Here is an 18,064-nt window from a genome sequence, read left to right as displayed (position 1 = left end):
ACAAGTCGAAAGTTTAGAGGATGTAAGAGAGCACAATGGTTTTTCTATCTGTGTTGCCATCTGATTGAATAGAGTCCGTTGGAGGTCTGCTTGCTGAGAGGTTGCAGAGTGAGAAGACAATATCAAATGTTTCGCGCTTTGCAGGAAAAGTGATGTCCCCGTATCTAATTTTAGAAGTGAAGACCTTGAAGGGTGTCAAACAAGAAATAGATCAGATATGGCCCCACTAGGCCCTCGCCCTAAACAGGAACCTTGGTTTTTGTTATGGTCTAGTGGTAAAATACGCCGTATTTTGTTTCGCAAAGGGTACTACTTTTTCTGTGGTAATTTATTATTTGCTTTTGCAGGTATGCTGCAGTCTAGGCCGCTGAGATTTAGGTACGTTGCGTAAGAAAGTAAGCCGAAGCTCAGAACTCTTGGTACTTAACCATGACCATTCCTCTACCACACTGATTATGATAAAGAGCTAAAACACCACCCACCATTTTTCAAGAGGCAAAGTAGCGGGATCGGCTCGAAGAGGAGCCACGCCTGCCCTACCGGAATTACTCTTCCCTCCAAAATAGGCGATTTCGAAAGCAAAACAAGGAACAAGCAAGAAATCGTACCCTGACCTCGCCCGATACGCCGAACAGAGTGGACTACAATGAAGTCACAACATGACGACGCTGTTGCTGCTGCGATAAAAACCGAAATCAACCATTTTATGTCAATTGCCTGGTGTCGCCCTCACCTATGCGATCCAAGCTTTCTGCCTGTTGACAAACCCCGAGAAGCTACGCCAGACCACGGACACACGCTACTCGGCAAGACATGGTTCACTAAGGACACGCTTCCGCATGTGCTCACTTTGTATCGACAACATTCTGCCACAGAAGGCTGCAGGGGCGAGATCCGCAGATTTCATACGTTAGGCACGGGGCTAAACGAACATCCGAATATCTTTCACGGTGGAGCCATTGCCACCGTGTTAGATAGTGCACTGGGTGCTCTCGTCAGGAGTGCGATGCCTGATGGGAGGCCAGGATATACGGTTGCGCTGAACATTACATATAAGAAAGCTATTAAAACACCGGAGACGATTATGGCACGTTCCTGGATCACAAAGATGGAGGGGAGGAAAGTTTGGGGTCGTTCGCAGATCGAAAGCAGCACCGGCGAGATCCACGCGACTGCAGATGGGATTTTTGTCAAGGGGAGTGCAAAAATCTAGTGAAATTCTACAAGATGAATAGATCCCCAAGGGTTGACTGGCCGTGCCAAAACGATTTATTTGGAGAATCAATCTACGTATTATCGATCATGGCCAAACGATACCTATTCATAGCGGATTTATAACCAACGTCTTTTCTTGTGTTAGGGATCATTGGCCAGAGAGTTTGTGATATATCAGATACATACTAGATCCCTGCGGCTTAAAAGGCGAGGTAAAATATAACATTTTGCTAGTAAACACGATATATATATACAGCCAACTACATTAAAAAGAGAAGGCAGAAATCAAGACGTTTGGTGTCTACCTCGGTTAGAATCAACAAGTCTATACCTTGCTCCCAGCACGGACACATGGTCATTAAGTCTTTTCGTTACCTAACTTGCAAGCCATCATGATTATTATTTCTACCTTGGGACGCTTAGCAACCCCCCAGGCTGGGCGATCCCGAAGGGGCGTGGTCAAGAAGCAGCTTCCCCGCACGGAGATGCTTGTGGACTTGCTACTAACTGCTGGTCTCGGCGATTTTGCGGGGCTTAATCAACAGGTATGGTCGACATCCATCAACCAAGTTCCTCGGTGATTTTGCGGTCCAGTCAAGAACTATGACAGGGAACAACCAACTGCTCGGTTATTCAATCAAAGACCGCGGTTGATGACAACAAACAGCTATATAAATCCATCGATATCTGTCCACGTTTTAAATATTTCTCGAACGCCTCTTGCATTTATCTACATTAGAAACATGGCTACCCAGTCTCGAGTTCCTGCAGCCGCAGAGTCCGGAACATTCACCCAGCTTGGGACGTTGCCGAATAGCTACACTTCCGATATCAGCTTACAACGAATGCTAGGATGTAAGTTCAGTGCATCTACCACCTTTTATTCAATCTAACCCGAAGACAATAGGGTACCTTCCAGCAGAGACCCTCAAGTTGGTTGAACCCCACCTCGCTCAATTTGGCGAGGAGGCTGTTTCGCCCCAAGTCTTTGCATGGAACTCCGACGCAGAGGCTAACCTCCCATATGTGAAGAAGTACAATGTCTGGGGCCAGCGGTATGGGTACGACAAACTGATTACGGCTGATGGCTGGAAGCAGTTAGGAAAGTGGGGGGCTAAGCATGGGTTAGTCGTTCGTCTAGTTCTTGATATGCATTTGACACTGATACCGAATGTTTTAGGGTTGTTTCGCTGGGATACGACCACACATACGGCGTTCATAGACGCACTGTTCAATATGCTGCGTACGTTACAGTTCCTTGTCTTGTTTCATGAGAGTGAGTACTAACTACCGGACCCAAAGTGTGTATCTATACGCCCCCTCGTCGTCCATGTACAGATGTCCGATGAGCATGTCCGATGGAGCGGCATTTGTATTGTCACAGCGCCTCAAGGATCTGCCGAATGACCATATTTTGCACACTGTGTTTCGGAAACTGACCTCCAGAGGAGACGACTACTGGACATCCGGCCAATGGATGACGGAAAGAGCAGGCGGGAGCGACGTTCAAAACACAGAAACATGGGCCACCTTCGCACCCTTGCCACAAGGGTCGAAAACATCTGACGTCCTTTCCGAAGGCGACTACCTGATCAGCGGATTCAAGTTCTTTTCCTCCGCGACAGACGCCAATGTCGCATTTCTCTTAGCTAAGACAGAATCCGGCAAACTGAGCACATTTATTGCGCCCTTACGGAAGATGTCTATCGGAGCTGATGGAAAGCCAGAAGAAGTATCCAATGGCGTGCGCATCCACCGCCTGAAGAACAAGCTTGGTACCAAGGAATTACCCACAGCTGAACTGGAACTGAAGGGCATGCGCGCTCACCTCGTCGGTGAGATCGATCAGGGCATTCAGACTATTGCTCCACTATTGAATACCACCCGCATTCAGACGCTTCTTGGAACATTATCAACCTGGCGTCGTGCTATTAGCATTACGAAGAATTTCGCCAAGTCACGGACTACTGTCGGCGAGCCATTATGGTTGATTCCGATGCATCTGCGCCTCCTTGCTGATGTGGAGGTCAAGCATCGCGGCGCTATAAATCTGGCCTTTCTCACAATTGCAGTGATGGGATTGATTGAAAATCCGTCTAGCTCCGCGAGACATGCACACATGCCCAAGGATCTTGCCGAAGCAAAAGTCGTCTTCCGGGTCCTAACCGCCACATGCAAGGGTGTCGTTAGCAAGATGTCGATGGTAGGTGTCCAAGAATGCCAGGAAGCGATGGGTGGAGTCGGATACATTGATGAACCGGATGAGCCTGAGTTCAACATTTCGCGTCTCCTCCGTAGTGCAGCCGTCTATCCGATCTGGGAGGGTACTACGAATGTCCTGGCTAGTGAACTCGTCCGCTTCCTCATGAAAAAGGATAACCTGTCTGTTTTGGCAGGTTGGCTCGGTCGTGTTGTGTCTTTGATCCGCACACCGTCTCTCACGGGTGCATTGAAACAGGCTCTGACTTCCTTCCTTTCTCGTGTGACATCTACTCGTCCACAGGCTGCGTTGCTGGCTGATGCCCGGAGAATTATGTTTACCTTTGCCTGGATTCTTGCTGGGGCTCTCCTGACTTTGGATGGGGAGCGTGATGGGGATGAGGCCCCAATGGAAACGGCTCGTAGATGGATTCTGTTAGGTGAGGGTGGTGTGGGTGAGTTTGTCTACCGGGATATTGTCAAGCCGTATCAGGCCTTCGATTCGACTTCGGGGAGTGATGAACATACACGGTTGGATTGCAAGATCGCTTGGGGTGTTGAATTGCCGGCGAAGGTGGTATTTGGGCATCGGTCTTTGAGCGAGTCCTCGAAACTCTAGATTGAACCGGTTTGATGAAATGCTTAGATCCAACATCGAAGCAGGTAGGTCAGATTGTTTAGCATATTGTAAATACGCTTTGAAATTTCCATTGATCTCGTCAACACCTAGTTGGAGCGTTGCAGAGAGTCGTCATAACAAAACGACCATTGTAACACTCACTGAAGTGCATATCATAAAACTGCCTTATCCGCTTCCACATGTCAATGACATGTTTCCTCTCAACAATCTCTCCTCTCTTGTTGGGGGTATTTAAATGTCATTGGGTTGCTATTAGAGTACGGGGATACTGGGCAACCGACGAGAGATGGGCTATCAATTCAAGGATGTGCTGCGCAGAAGGGTCACCATGGGTAAGTAGAGTTCTTGCGGAAGTTGAGGTATTCTTAATTAATGCCTGAAGGGGACTAACCTATTGATTTTAATGATGCCTTGGAAAATTTTCTGGTTTCTGCTTGGAGTCGCTGTGCATGATCAAATTCAATTTTTTTCGCGTACTTATATACTGCGTGGTTCGTCTGTTGTTGGGAAGAAGTATCGAGTCGGGGAGTTACGGAACTATATGTATGAATTACGGTAGAAAGAATACTATGTTACTTAAATATTTTTGGGTTTTTTTTTTCTCAACTACTTATATCTTAGAAGACCAATTAGTGATTTCTAAAGCCAGCTCCTTTATTCCCCCAGAAGTAGTATGATATGGAAGGTGTACTCCGTACACCTGGGCAGTATAGAGTGAACCGTTCAACCCGCCACCGCCTCTGATTGGCCCAAATCCAACCTCAAACTGCGACAAGAGAACCACCCTCCGTTTCCGATCAACACCACAACAACACACACAAAGCCAAATATTACTAATTGTGACTAAGCACTCACCTACACCCTTTCCCGGTGTAGGTGAGCCCACACCTATTAACAAACCCATACCTGTTAACAAAAAAATCAACATTTCAATTTTAAACCTATTTTTTACCATCAAAACCATGCCGAATTCCTCCGAAAAAGAAGAGATTCTTCTCTCAAATGCCCTCGAATCCTATAAATCAGGCCAATTTACTAGTATTCAGGCCGCAGCCTCTCATTTTGGCGTCTCAAAGTGGAAGCTTCGAAACCGAAAGGACGGTAGAACAAATGGAAAAGGCCGTGCAGCTACCAAAAAGGCCCTAAATTCCTCACAAGAGGCCTCTCTTATTCGCTGGATTGAGCACCTTAATTCAGTATATACACCGCCAACTGCTATCGATATTGAGGGTGCTGCGAATCGTCTTTTACAACATTGTGGTTCCGACCGGCAGGTTGGCAAAATGTACGGCTATCAATTCATTCAACGCCTACCACCCCATATTACTCTACGCACACAAAAACCAATGGAAAAAGCAAGGATTGAAGCTGAATTACACAGTGATTTAGTTCATTGGTACCAGGTTTTTGGCCAGTTTCTTAAAAAGAATAAAATCCAGGCCCATGAACTATACAACTGGGATGAGACTGGCTTTCAGCTTGGTATTGGAACCAAGGAAAATGTTGCTTCCACCCGTAAATATGAGACTATTGCGACCGGTGGAATAGGCCAGAATATTACCGGCATTGAATGCATCTCTGCCGATGGCTGGGTTATGCATCCATGGTTTTTAATGCGTGGTTCCGAACAAATGGAAGATTGGTTCGATGGCGATGATGATCCTACCAACTATAGGGTTATTAAACCAACTGCTAAAGGCTGGACGGATGATAAAACTGCTATTCAATGGCTATTAGATTTCCATTATGCCACTAAAAAGCGAGTCGCTAAAGGCAGACCTAGGATTTTGGTTATGGATAATCATGGGTCTCATGGAACCCCGGAATTCGAACATATTTGCCAAAGCTTCAACATTATACCTTGGTGGTTTATACCAAAGTTAACACATCGATGCCAGCCTCTTGATGGCAAGCCATTCTCAGTTCTTAAACAAAAATTCCGAAAAAAGAACAATGAGATTGTACGATGGGGTGGAGATGTTGATGATAAACGACATTTTCTTCGAATGATCAAAACAGTTCGCAAAGACACCTTTAAGGCACAGACTATTAAATCATCATTTCGAGATACAGGTCTTTGGCCTTATGATTTACATATTGTTTGTGATCAAATTGATCCTGGCTGGGAAGATGAACCAGTCCTTGAGATATATGGTCATACGCCGTCACCAGACCGTGAATTTCCCAGTTCGGCAACGAATTCGCCGCCTAATTCAGATCAAAGATTCTCAAAGGTTGAGAATAAGGTTCAATTGATACTCGAGAACGATGAACCAGACCTTCCAAAGCTTCAAAAGCATATAGACCGTGCAATTCGTGGTGGTAAGCAGGCTATCCAAGACCTAGCACTTGCAAAACAAACGATAAAAAGGATGCAAAGCCACAAAATTCCTATCAAAAAATCTAAGCGCATGGTAAAAGGTGCTGCTAAGAGTCCATTATCATCAATTGCAGGCAATTCGAAGGTGTATCGGCGATGTACGAAGGAATCTAAATTGGATATTCGGCATGAGGCTGGGAACGCAAGGATTCGAGACTACTGGCATCGCGCGAATCAGGCTCTCAAAGAAAAAGAAGAGGCATCAGGGGATAGAGATTATCTTGATGTTAATAGTGAGCTATTTAGATATGTAGATCCAGATGGTATGGTGGCTGAAAAATAGGTTTAAAATTGAAATGTTGATTTTTTTGTTAACAGGTATGGGTTTGTTAATAGGTGTGGGCTCACCTACACCGGGAAAGGGTGTAGGTGAGTGCTTAGTCACAATTATCCACTCAGTCGTGCGTCGCGCTCCAAATCCGAAAAGGGTAACGAAACCACCACATCCCCGCCGACACACAAGGCCGATCGACCAATCCCCTCTTACTCCGCACGCCGCGCACGTCGCACACGCCTATCATCTCCCCTGGGCCCAATATCTCTACGAGTGACACGCCACCCACCAAAAGAGAAGACTGAAAATAGTCTCGACCTACCGCAACCCCCAAACCAGCGCCGCAATCATGGCGGGCGACGAGTACTCCGTCGGCGGCGGCAAGCTCAAGCTGAAGGGCAGTAAAGTCAGCGGAGGGCGGATAGAGAAGAAAAAGAAGAAGAGCACGAAGAAGAAGGAGGGAGAAGCACAGCCAAAGCCGGAGACAACGCCGGATACGCAGCGGCCAGAAAATGAAAGGGAAGAGGGTGTGAGGTCTGAGGAAGACAGAGAGAAGGAGTGGGATGCATCTGGGAAGACTGAGGCCGAAAGGAGAGCCGAGGAGATTCGGCGAAAACGGGTATGTTCTTTCTTTCTTTCTTTCTTTCTTTCTTAGCCTTATCTTTTTGTCGGGCTTGGGCTCTTTCTACTTCGGCTTTGTTGTACAGAGAAACTGACTTTTCGGGACAGTTGCATGAGCGGCTCCAGCGCGAAGGTGTCAAAACTCATAAGGAGCGTGTGGAGGAGTTGAATAAGTATCTCAGTCGACTGAGTGAGCATCATGATATGTATGTCTTACTTTTTCTTTATACCTTTGTTCGGTTTCTTTGGGCATTGGAGGACTATAAGCTGACTTGTTACATAGGCCGAAGATTGGACCGGGCTAAATGGGTTCTACGGTGTTTCAAATGGGTTTCAGCGCGATCACACAATTTTAGTTCAAGAATACCACACCTGTACTTGTACTTAATGCTTTCTGTCCAACTGTACTAATGGCTGTCAAGAATCTGCCGTGTTTCAGAGATGATCCATGGACTACCCAAGGTACTCCACCAGAAGGATATGTCCGATAAGAAAGGGGCTCAAGATTTCGAAAAATATGTATAGTTCATTGCTAAAAATGAGAAGAGCTCTATTTAGCGGTCCGAAAAGAGAAGAGGCATGCCTAAAATGCGAGAAATGGCAGGAATAGATAAGCGACCAAAATATCAAAAGATCAAAGAATAGATGTCAATAATATGTCAACACCGAGAAGAACGCCATGCAAATGAATCCCGCAAAGACTCAACCCAAAAAAAAGCCGTAGCCGAAAACCGAATCCGATCTAGATATAGATCACGAACAACCAGACAAAAAGACGAAATCCCAATCCCCGGAAATCAGAGCAGAGGAAGAGTAATAAAACGAAACACCGCGCTAAATCCAAGATCACCGCAGAGGCACGCAAGAAAGGGAAGAACCGGGTCGAATCGAACCGAATCGAAGCCAAGCCTAGCAGGGATGGCACTTGATCGGCCGAGGCGGGCAGATAAGATAGGGGGAAGGGAGGCGAGATGGTCCGAGCCTACGAAGACTAGGCAGGCCATCCTTAGGGGATGGCGCCATCCGTCCCCCTTTGTTCAGTCGAGAGAAAAGCGAAAGAAACAGGGTATTTCTCATCCTGATTGTAGTTGTCCTTTCTCATACGCCCTTGACAACGACGGTGCGTTCGCTGTTCAGCTTATCGGCATTTCGGGCGTGTGATTCTTTCTTGCAGTCTTCCAGTCCGGTGCAGGAGTGGGCTTCCAGCATGCGGTGCTTGGAGCAGAAGTGGCCGGCGCAAAAGCTGCAGTCACCGACGATGCGCTGGGCGGCTTCCTTGCACTCCTTGAAGTTGCAACGGGGCTTGCGGGGAGGCATTGTGGTTGGGTTGTTGGGTGGAGGGAGGCGGTTTGGAGAGAGGGGATGATATAGAGGTACTTCTGCGGAAGAGATAAAGAGAAATAGGGAGTAGAAGTAGTTCAGGCGAGACGCTGAGGAGAGTGAGCTAAGCGCCTTAAGTGCGGAGGCGGGGAAAGAGATAATGCGATAGAAAGTAGTAAAAGGGGGAGGAAGGGAAAGATGCCAGCACGACCAGCCTATATATAGGGTAATCGGATCGGAAGACACGGGAGAAAGCCAAAGAAACAGACTTCTAACCAAGAGACGGGGCTGACTCAGTGAGGCGACAGTGACGGAATCAAGAAGTGGAGTTACCAGAAAGTTATGCTGTTGGGGCTAGGCGATTTGGGATTTAAGTGGATTTTTAGGCATTTAATGAAATTAATAGAATTAATTGGGTCTTATATTGGAGATTATTATAGATTATTATAGATGATTATAGATTATTTACAAATATTCGACCCTGTTAGGTGATCTTAAAAGAAACTAGTATACCCTTGGAAGGCCAATAGGACCCCCTATCTCTCAACTGGACCGGTATACAACATACTCTATATTAGATAAACATTTTTTAAAAGAGTTTTTTTTTCACTTTCTTTCTGATTCTTTCAAATTTTTCTCTTTTAACTTTACCGGATTTCTCTGCATACCCACGCGGACGTATCACCCAGGCATCTGGTCTCGGGCCCAATGATCGGAATGTTGAATTGCCCGTGCATTCAAGGGCGTATTTTCACGTGATGATTCAGGAGTCAGGTGTACAGATGAAAAAGTCTCTCAACTAACTAGACTACCCCGTACTAATAACTAACTAACTACTACCACTAACCAGAGTTGAATTAGACTTGGAAAAGAACCCAAATATCGGTCTTCCGAGTTACCGCGCCACCAAAGTGGCAAGATGTTCACCCGGATTTCTCCTATTGTGGTACTCCAGGCACTTCATTTTACTATATCATACAGAATACGGAGTAGATAGCGCCCAATGATACCACTCAATCCAATGCAGAAGAGAGAGAGAGAAAAGCCATGCAAGTGGACGAAAAGAGCTATGACCTCTGCAGCGAGGGAACTGTCTGCAATACAAATCGACGAGTCGCCTGAGCCAAGGCCGCCTAGGCACGACGGATGATCCGCGTGGAGCTATTGCATCGGTAACAGCATATGCAGGACTGTATACTCCTACTGCGTACGGAGTAGGGTATGATGCCCTTGTATACATTTCCCGGGTTAGGCCTTAAGTGAGGGCCGATCCCGCTACCCAATTTCACCGTCTTCTCTCCACATATCCACACCATCGCCCTACGTAGTAGTACACTACTCCGTATCTGCTCACGGATCCCTCGCAGAGACACGCTAAACGGTACAAATCACAATCATACCACGTTTACGCGGTCTACACGGGCTACGTGTTCGTGGGCAATTTTAAATAGCGACTAGCGTGGATTGGTTTCATGATATGTCCACTGGTAAGATTTGAGGACGGGGAGAGACAAAAGAACAAAAAAAAGAAAGGAAAATGTAAATGTGAATAAAAACCCATGGACGCCGGCGCAGACACCGATGATGCGCTCAAACCCCCTTGCCCTGCCCAAATAGCAAAAAGGAAAAAGAAAAGAAAAGGGTTAGAAATAAAATCTCCGCATCTCATATCATACTCCAAGCTCGTTTGCCTTGCCTGCATCGGGGTCCAGGTAATCCTCCCGTTCGGCTGCCTCGTACTCGCCGATCAGATCCATCACAACGGCCCGTGCCTCGTCAAATTCGCCAAGTCCGTCAGCAAATGGCGCCTCCTTCTTATATGAATCCAAGAAGGCATTGCGCTTGCGGAGCATGTCGTAGTGCTTCACGATTCGCTTGAAGAGCGTAGCGACGGATGTATGGTTGGCCAACATCAGCCCGCTGACACGGTGCCCGGTTTCCTCAATATACGGGGATTTCTTCGTGAGAGCCACCTGGATGCTGGCAGGGCCCCAGGGAATGAAAGAAGCGAGGCGGCGTTCCCGGATGCGCAGCAGTGACTTGTGCACGTCGGTCGGGTCGGCTTCGCCCTGGATGATGTTGAGGATACTGATGTAGCAGCTGGACTTGCTGGGGTTAACGGAGACCATGCGGTTCTTGGGCTGTAGAAGGCGACGCATAACGTCTAGCACTGTTGTCTTTCGCACTGTCCTGGCTTGCTCGATGTTGGCGCCTGTGAAGGGTGTGTATGATGTGAGAAGGAAGTGGCTGCGTGGCGTGGGGATGAGCGAGGCGATGATTCCGGCGAGATCGTTGTGCATGTATCCGGGGTATCGTAGTGTGGTTGTAGATGCAGACATCACCGTTGAAACGAGCTGGTTGGTTTGGTGGAACGATGGCTCTTGAACGTGGAGGCGATCAGCGACAATTCGTGATAGAGCACCATTGTCGAGGACGACCACAGAGTCGGCATCTTGAGTCAATCGTCGCATGGCAAGCAAGCTGTTATAAGGGTTGACGACGACATCGGACTGCGTATCCGGGAAGACAGAGTAGGTTTGAATGAGTTTCTTCGGGAATCGATCGTTCATACGTTCTAGGATGAAACTTCCCAGTCCAGAGCCTGTTCCTCCTGCGATCGAATGTAGAAGCATAAATCCCTCTAGTGAATCACTTCCGTCTGCTTCGCGGTCGATCATATCGAAAATCTCCTCTTGCACGCCCTCGCCTGCAGCGTATCCGGTACCCCAATTGTTTCCAGCTCCGATACCTTGTTGTCCGACGAAGAAGTTCTCCGGGTTGTAAATATTCTTGTAGGGGCCAGTCTGGATGGCGTTGAGGACCTGAAAACAAGCTGTGCGTTAACCATCGTCTGTCGATATAATATATCGGTGGAGGATAGCATACCCTGGGTTCTAAGTCGAGGAGAATCGCTCGAGGGATGTATCTGGTGTCGTCACTCTGCCCACGTCTGTTAGCCAGTGTTCTTGCTATGCCACGAAGCCAATAATGTGCTCTCCCAAGCTTCCCATACACACCTGGTAGAAGAAGACATCCTTGCGATCACCGGCCGCCCCGTCAGTCGCATGCTCCTCCAGGTTTCCATCTGCGCTGATCCCGTGCTCCTGGCACAGCTGCTGCCAAAACTGACTGCCAACTAGACAGAGCAAATGTTAATGGCATGGACTATATTTTCTCTTGCTCCGTTCAAAGGAATAGGATCAAGAGTCTCGTGGGAATGGGTCGCGGACTTGAGCCACATACCGTTGTTGCCGCACTGGCCGGCTTGGATTGTGATGATTTCTCTGCAATTGCCACCAATATTAGCATCTGTATTCAAGCTGGATAGAGAGCTCTCAAATATGATTGAGTCGAAAGAATGAACAAACCTTGGCATCTTTTCTTCGCAGAAGCCGTCGAGTGTTGCTGCTCGTTAACGCGTATCGCGTTCACGCGGGGAACTTTTTGGCCGATATTGTTGCCTCAGGCAGAAGCTCTTACTACCTCATGTGTCGGACATCAACAACATTAGAACGGCCAGTAACATAAATTTGTGAAGAATGAAAGTTGATTAATCTGAGGTTTAGATGCTTTTAGATCCGCCCAGCTACGCTAAAATTTTGATATATCGTCTTCCCCAAGTGATCTAATTGGCTATTCGTCGCCCTGGACCGCTATATCACTCAGAATCCTGCCTTCAAGGCTGTGATCAGGTTTCCAGCACCGGCAACCACCCCGTCAACAATGCGTACACGTTGGCCTTCTGGATGTCCATATTCCTGAGTACAGCCCTCCCGTACCGCCTCCTCCATGCCAGCCATACCTGCGCATCCCAGACAGATAACCTTAACACGAGATTCCGAGTTGCGAAGCAGGTTACGGGTAGCGTCGATGATCCTGCGTCGCACTTCCTCTGGTTCCGTGGTGTGCAATTCAACTGCTGTCAGGCCGGTGGTCTCGACGCCCGCAAAGTGGATGGAGCTCCCGTCCTCATAGTCGTAGCCCAGCGCTCCCTGGACCGCATTGGTGAGCTCCTCCTTCCACGCGGAGCCTGTGGTCACAATGCCAAAGCTGCCCTTCTCTTGGTACTTGTGTAGCTTCTCTGCTGGATTGATTGGATCTTTCAATGCGAAACCACTAACTAAGGAGAGCGAAGCAGCGATGGATGCTTCAAAGATTCCAGTGACATATTTGTTTCTCGTCGAGCTGGCTTCTTCGCTTGCCGTAATGTCCTCCCTGAGCCTGCCAACGAATGGATGCGCGGAGTAGCACGCTACAAGAAACGCGTCATAATGGCCGATAAACTCCCGTACGGGCCAGCAATTCAATGCTGACTTGCACGATTCTTCGGCGTTATTGATGCTGGCGATTGGGTCAATCTCGACCCCATCGATCTCCACGGTGGAGTCTGGAGCAGTGAAGTACTCGAAGTGCACATCTTGGTAGTTCATGCTTGCCAATATGGGCTTAAGGGCTTCGGTCATATGCGTTGAGGTATTGGGGTTGATGATCAATATGCTATATTCCCGTTCGCCTTTCCTCGGATCCAGCTGGATGATTTCATTTGTGTCATATCGCGGCTCAAGAGTGGGGGTCATTTTTGGAAGAATAAGGTGATTTGAATAGACTAACAGGGGGGACAGCTCTTTGCGCTTCGGGAAGAAATGACGGAGACTGCGATGAGCTCCGTTATCCGTTATCGGGATCCTCCGCAACCCCACCATCCTCCTAGGAGCTTAGCGGGCTACTTCTTGAAAAGGTCAACTGGCTATGATGCAATACGCTTCATGGCTTCGGATATTACTTAGCGAAGGAGATAAAGTTCCTTGTATCTTGATTTACCCTTGCGTTATTCGTTCCAAGGTTATCAATCGACTATGGCTTACAAATTCATTATAGCCCTCTGGCTCTCGTATAAACCACTCCACCCAGGAGCCCCGCACGCCATCTTACCTTCAACACCCTTCACCACGCGACACGAATTCCAATTCCCATCATGCCTCTGATCGCACAGAACCCTCTGCCGAGAGTGATTCTCGGGTTGATGACCTTTGGCCCAACCGAGGCCAAGGGTGCTCGGATCACGTCACTGGATGAGTTCAACAAATGCCTTGATTACTTCCAGCAACAAGGTTTCAATGAAGTTGATACCGCCCGTGTCTACATCGATGGTGAACAGGAAGCATTTACAGCCAAGGCGAACTGGCAATCGCGTGGACTGACTCTGGCCACGAAATGGTACCCAGCTCAGCCCGGCTTCCACAAGCCGGAGGTCGTCCGTGAGAAATTGGAGCTTTCTCTGAAGGAGTTGCAGACCGACACGGTCGATATCTTCTATCTGCATGCAGCAGATCGGGCCACTCCATTCGCTGAAACTCTCGAGGCTGTTAACCAGCTGCACAAGGAGGGCAAGTTCGTACAGCTTGGTCTGAGCAACTTTACAGCCTTTGAGGTGGCCGAGATCTCCATCCTGTGTGCTGAGAGGGGATGGGTCCGTCCCACCATTTACCAGGCCATGTATAACGCCATTAGTAGGTATTGCCCTTTCTCTTGTCATGGCAACTCAGCTGACACGATTGATAGCACGCAACATTGAGACTGAACTGATTCCCGCCTGCCACCGGTACGGTCTCGATATCGTTATCTATAACCCGCTGGCTGGTGGTCTTTTCTCCGGAAAATACAAGTCGAAGGATATCCCTGCAGAAGGCAGATACAGCGATTCGAGCTCTACCGGACTCAACTATCGCAACCGTTACTTCAGAGATGCCACCTTCGAAGCTCTGAGTATCATTGAGCCTGTCGTAGAGAAACACGGTCTCACATTGTTGGAGACGGCTCTGCGCTGGGTCCGCCATCACTCGGCTCTGAGAATGGATAATGGCGGTCGTGATGGGGTCTTGGTGGGAGTCAGCAGCTTCGGCCAGCTTGAGACTAACCTTGCCGATCTCCAGAAGGGTCCGCTCCCAGAAGAGGTTGTGCAGGCTTTGGACCAGGCTTGGCTGGTTGCCAAGGCCAATTCTCCTAATTACTGGCATCTGGATCTGAAGTATACTTATGATACTCAGAAGGCGTTGTTTGGGCCTAAGGAGTAAAGTAAAGGGGTATATTAAGGATTGTCTATACAATCATTGTACATGAATGGTACATATGTAGCTAGTGAAACCAATGAAAATTGGAGGAAATTTGACGCTATCCAGTACGGTCCAGCATTTCTATCATGCTTTAGAGACCACGTCTTCTGATCTAATTTCAGTCCTGCGGGGGGCATTTCCTGCCTGCAAGTCCTAAAATCGCTGAATGACATACATAGTTGTATACGCTAACTCTAATCCGGCATAGCAGGCGCCCGATCAGTCACGTGATGTCACAGGGGTCCACAAGTGGATGATGACACCTGAAGGCGGTGATTTTGTTCCGCCTTATTGGATTTCTCTCTTCAACCTGAGTGTTTTTATTCGATACAATCTGCACCTTGATTCACGTCCGATATAATAATCGTTACTCGGCGGATTGAACCTACCATTTGAGCTACGACTATTCCCGATCGGTGCCGAGTCGCATATATCCCGTGGACGGCTGTGCAGCATCTATTGAACACGTGGGAATAGGCTTCATGGGTAACCTTTTCCGGCAACATAAATTCTAGCCACGTTATCTGCATCACCTGGATGGGCGGCCTTTCGATAGTCCACGCCTCGGCTCTTTATCCCTATCATTCGCCGCAAGCGCATTAAATCGGACAAGAACACCCCTGACGGCGGTATTCATGTCGAGGTAGTTAAGCCGACCAACACCCTCCCTCACCATCGCAGTTGTGGCTTCGGATAGCTTTGAGCTCTCAGAGCCGCGGGTGACCCCAAACCCGGACGCAGTCCACGACTTCGACTCTGACGACGAGATGGTTGTCAATCGCCCCTCATTACACCGACCAACAAACGGCCGCTCGGAACAACCCCTCCTCAAAGATGAGCGCCATCACCGGTCCCGCTCCCGCTCGAGCTTCGAGAATGGCGACACAGAAGGCCAGCCCATGCTGCATGAAGCCAGATGGCCGACAATCCGGAGTAAAAGTCCGGAGCACGACGCCACCAGAGCGACCCGCAAGAAATACCTTGTTGCATCGGGATTCCTCCTGCTCAGTTTGGTCAGCTTCGTGGTCCAAACGGAAACTGCTTCATACATTCAAAATGAGTTACACTGGAAGAAGCCGTATTGCATGCTGTAAGTCCGAGCGCCAAGATGCCAGCGACAAGCCCATGCGCAACCTGTTTCCCGGAATGTAAATGCTTACCATCTCCTTTCCCTACGCAGCTATATGACCCACGGGTCATGGTCCTTTCTCTGGCTGGTCCAGCTAGGTATCCTGAGATTACAGAAACGGAAGCTCACTTGGGATGCTTTCTGGCGGCGTCACATCCTTTTCATTCGCACCACTGCGCAGATGGTAGAATCCCAGGAAGTACATCTGAGCTCTCGCGCGTCCAATCGATCCCCAATCCGCTATATGCTGAAGACCACCGCCTTTGTAACTACTGCTCTCACTGTCGCCGGAGGATCATGGTACGTGGCAGTCAACATGACCACTCCCAGCGATCTCACAGCAATCTACAACTGCTCGGCCTTCTTCGCATATGCCTTTTCGATTCCGCTGTTAAACGAGAAACTGCGGGTCGACAAGGTCTTTTCCGTGGCTGTGGCTACCATCGGCGTTATGGTCGTTGCCTATGGGGATGGGCCACATAAGAAGGTCTCGAAAGGAGGCACGGATGAGAACGGGGCGCAGAATAGATTGCTCGGAAACCTCGTTATCGGCGTTGGAAGTATTCTCTATGGGCTTTACGAGGTGCTCTATAAACGTTTTGCCTGTCCCCCGGAGGGTACCAGTCCTGGCCGGGGTACGATCTTTGCCAATACTTTTGGCAGTCTAATCGGGGTTTTCACCCTGTTAGTACTCTGGATCCCATTGCCATTTTTACATTGGACCGGATGGGAGACATTTGAATGGCCCACTGGAGAGGCAGCATGGATGCTGCTCATCTCCGTGACTGCCAATGCTAGTAAGTACCCAAATCAGCGTTTCAACATCTACACAGAGGCTAACACGATGATAGCATTCTCGGGTTCTTTTCTTGTTCTCATCTCCCTCACGTCGCCCGTTCTATCATCAGTGGCCGCTCTTCTTACTATTTTCCTCGTCGCTCTGGTGGACTGGTTCCGAACCGGAAACTCCCTTTCTATGGCCTCTATCATTGGAGGCGTTTTGATTACGCTGGCATTTTTTATGTTGAGCTACAGCACGTATAGAGAGATGAATGAGGAGCGGAAGAAGCGTCTAGAGAACGATGAGCTCGAGTCTGACAGTGATACATAGATCATTGGTGTGTTTCGGGTGTTTTTACATACAGCATTTGGATTAGTGTCCAGCATTTCTATAAAACTTCCTTTTTTTCACGCTACATTTGTTCAAGACGATATAGTAAGATCTTTGTACAAAAAAGAAGACAATATCTGAAGAAGAAATCTGTAGATGTGTAAATGTGAGTGGAGAAACTTCGGCTCGATTTACATAGGTAGGTTGCCCCAGATTATGTGAATCAGATTATGTGAATTCCCTGGTTCAGCCTTCGATTTATCGTAGATGAACGGGTCCATCTCGACAAAAATCTGACTGTGACATCATGAAATTTATTCCAACTCGGGTATGTCCGAGTGAGCTTTTTTTTTTTTACATGGAGCCTTGGAAGGCAGATGGATTTCCCGTGAAAATCGGCATCCCGCATATCCGGAGTTTAGAGATTAATACAACGTTGTACTTGGATGTACTCCGTACATTGTACGATATTAATTTCCTTTTGACTTGGCAATTGCATTATGGCGAATCGGATCCACTGCGCAAATTAATCTTCAACGATCATTATCCCAGTGCATTGTACGGTATACTTATAGGGTAGTTTGGAGTTCTCTGGTGTAAATTAATGTAGTGAAGTGAAGTAGAGAAGAACGGTGAGAAACAAGCGCGAACTACTCGACAAGTCAACTTTTAAAGGCGTGGTACAGATGCATATGCAGGCCATTTCCAGATTCAAAGCCAGGATCTGCCGTTACCGCCCCAATTGATTTCATGACGATCAGCCCCCACGACCCCCCCCGTCAAAGCCGCCATTGTTATTGGGTTAAACAAAGAAAGTGGTCCACCGAACGCTAGGGGGGAAATAATGTTTCACAGCGTCCGTTTGTATCTTTCACCCCCTGCCAAATGGCGCTAAGATATGTCTCGCGCCACTATTTATATCCGATCTGACTCCGCATCCAAGACAAGCAATGGAGAAGTGAAAGTTCAGTTTCAACTCTGACAATCCCCCGGCATCCACATAGGAAATGTGAGTTCGGCAGTCAATGCCTAAGAATTGATACTTTACACATTCTTTCAAGG

At 48.1% G+C, this 18,064-nt stretch overlaps 8 protein-coding genes across 8 annotated transcripts; 5 read left to right on the top strand and 3 right to left on the bottom strand.

Moving 5' to 3' along the window:
• Positions 1-646: 646 nt before the first annotated feature.
• Positions 647-1,213, top strand: N7471_003072 (PaaI family thioesterase; the record flags this gene model as incomplete). Its single annotated transcript, XM_057275792.1, has 1 exon — positions 647-1,213. The coding sequence occupies one exon, from the start codon at positions 647-649 to the stop codon at positions 1,211-1,213; it is 567 nt and encodes a 188-aa protein (XP_057140430.1).
• A 745-nt stretch (positions 1,214-1,958) lies between these two features.
• N7471_003071 (uncharacterized protein) lies at positions 1,959-4,033 on the top strand (the record flags this gene model as incomplete). The annotated part of the gene is made up of 4 exons (XM_057275791.1): positions 1,959-2,070; positions 2,123-2,339; positions 2,396-2,458; positions 2,518-4,033. The coding sequence occupies 4 exons, from the start codon at positions 1,959-1,961 to the stop codon at positions 4,031-4,033; spliced, it is 1,908 nt and encodes a 635-aa protein (XP_057140429.1).
• A 3,024-nt stretch (positions 4,034-7,057) lies between these two features.
• On the top strand, positions 7,058-7,634 carry N7471_003070 (DUF1754 domain-containing protein; the record flags this gene model as incomplete). Its single annotated transcript, XM_057275790.1, has 3 exons — positions 7,058-7,327; positions 7,438-7,535; positions 7,613-7,634. The coding sequence occupies 3 exons, from the start codon at positions 7,058-7,060 to the stop codon at positions 7,632-7,634; spliced, it is 390 nt and encodes a 129-aa protein (XP_057140428.1).
• A 793-nt stretch (positions 7,635-8,427) lies between these two features.
• On the bottom strand, positions 8,428-8,646 carry N7471_003069 (uncharacterized protein; the record flags this gene model as incomplete). Its single annotated transcript, XM_057275789.1, has 1 exon — positions 8,428-8,646. One exon carries the CDS (start codon positions 8,644-8,646, stop codon positions 8,428-8,430), a length of 219 nt encoding a protein of 72 aa, XP_057140427.1.
• Positions 8,647-10,319: 1,673 nt separating this feature from the next.
• N7471_003068 (gamma-tubulin mipA) lies at positions 10,320-12,025 on the bottom strand (the record flags this gene model as incomplete). Its single annotated transcript, XM_057275788.1, has 5 exons — positions 10,320-11,471; positions 11,536-11,589; positions 11,667-11,785; positions 11,893-11,933; positions 12,018-12,025. The coding sequence occupies 5 exons, from the start codon at positions 12,023-12,025 to the stop codon at positions 10,320-10,322; spliced, it is 1,374 nt and encodes a 457-aa protein (XP_057140426.1).
• A 286-nt stretch (positions 12,026-12,311) lies between these two features.
• N7471_003067 (aspartate/glutamate racemase family protein) lies at positions 12,312-13,226 on the bottom strand (the record flags this gene model as incomplete). Its single annotated transcript, XM_057275787.1, has 1 exon — positions 12,312-13,226. One exon carries the CDS (start codon positions 13,224-13,226, stop codon positions 12,312-12,314), a length of 915 nt encoding a protein of 304 aa, XP_057140425.1.
• A 398-nt stretch (positions 13,227-13,624) lies between these two features.
• Positions 13,625-14,723, top strand: N7471_003066 (aldo/keto reductase family protein; the record flags this gene model as incomplete). The annotated part of the gene is made up of 2 exons (XM_057275786.1): positions 13,625-14,159; positions 14,212-14,723. 2 exons carry the CDS (start codon positions 13,625-13,627, stop codon positions 14,721-14,723), a joined length of 1,047 nt encoding a protein of 348 aa, XP_057140424.1.
• Positions 14,724-15,529: 806 nt separating this feature from the next.
• N7471_003065 (DMT family transporter) lies at positions 15,530-17,002 on the top strand (the record flags this gene model as incomplete). Its single annotated transcript, XM_057275785.1, has 4 exons — positions 15,530-15,852; positions 15,943-16,526; positions 16,581-16,688; positions 16,743-17,002. The coding sequence occupies 4 exons, from the start codon at positions 15,530-15,532 to the stop codon at positions 17,000-17,002; spliced, it is 1,275 nt and encodes a 424-aa protein (XP_057140423.1).
• Between the last annotated feature and the right edge of the window lie 1,062 nt (positions 17,003-18,064).

This window comes from Penicillium samsonianum, assembly GCF_028829775.1.
Source record: "Penicillium samsonianum strain IBT 33392 chromosome Unknown utg000002l_segment0_segment0, whole genome shotgun sequence".
In the NCBI taxonomy this organism is placed as follows: domain Eukaryota; kingdom Fungi; phylum Ascomycota; class Eurotiomycetes; order Eurotiales; family Aspergillaceae; genus Penicillium; species Penicillium samsonianum.
This window is presented reverse-complemented; position numbering and strand designations above follow the sequence as displayed.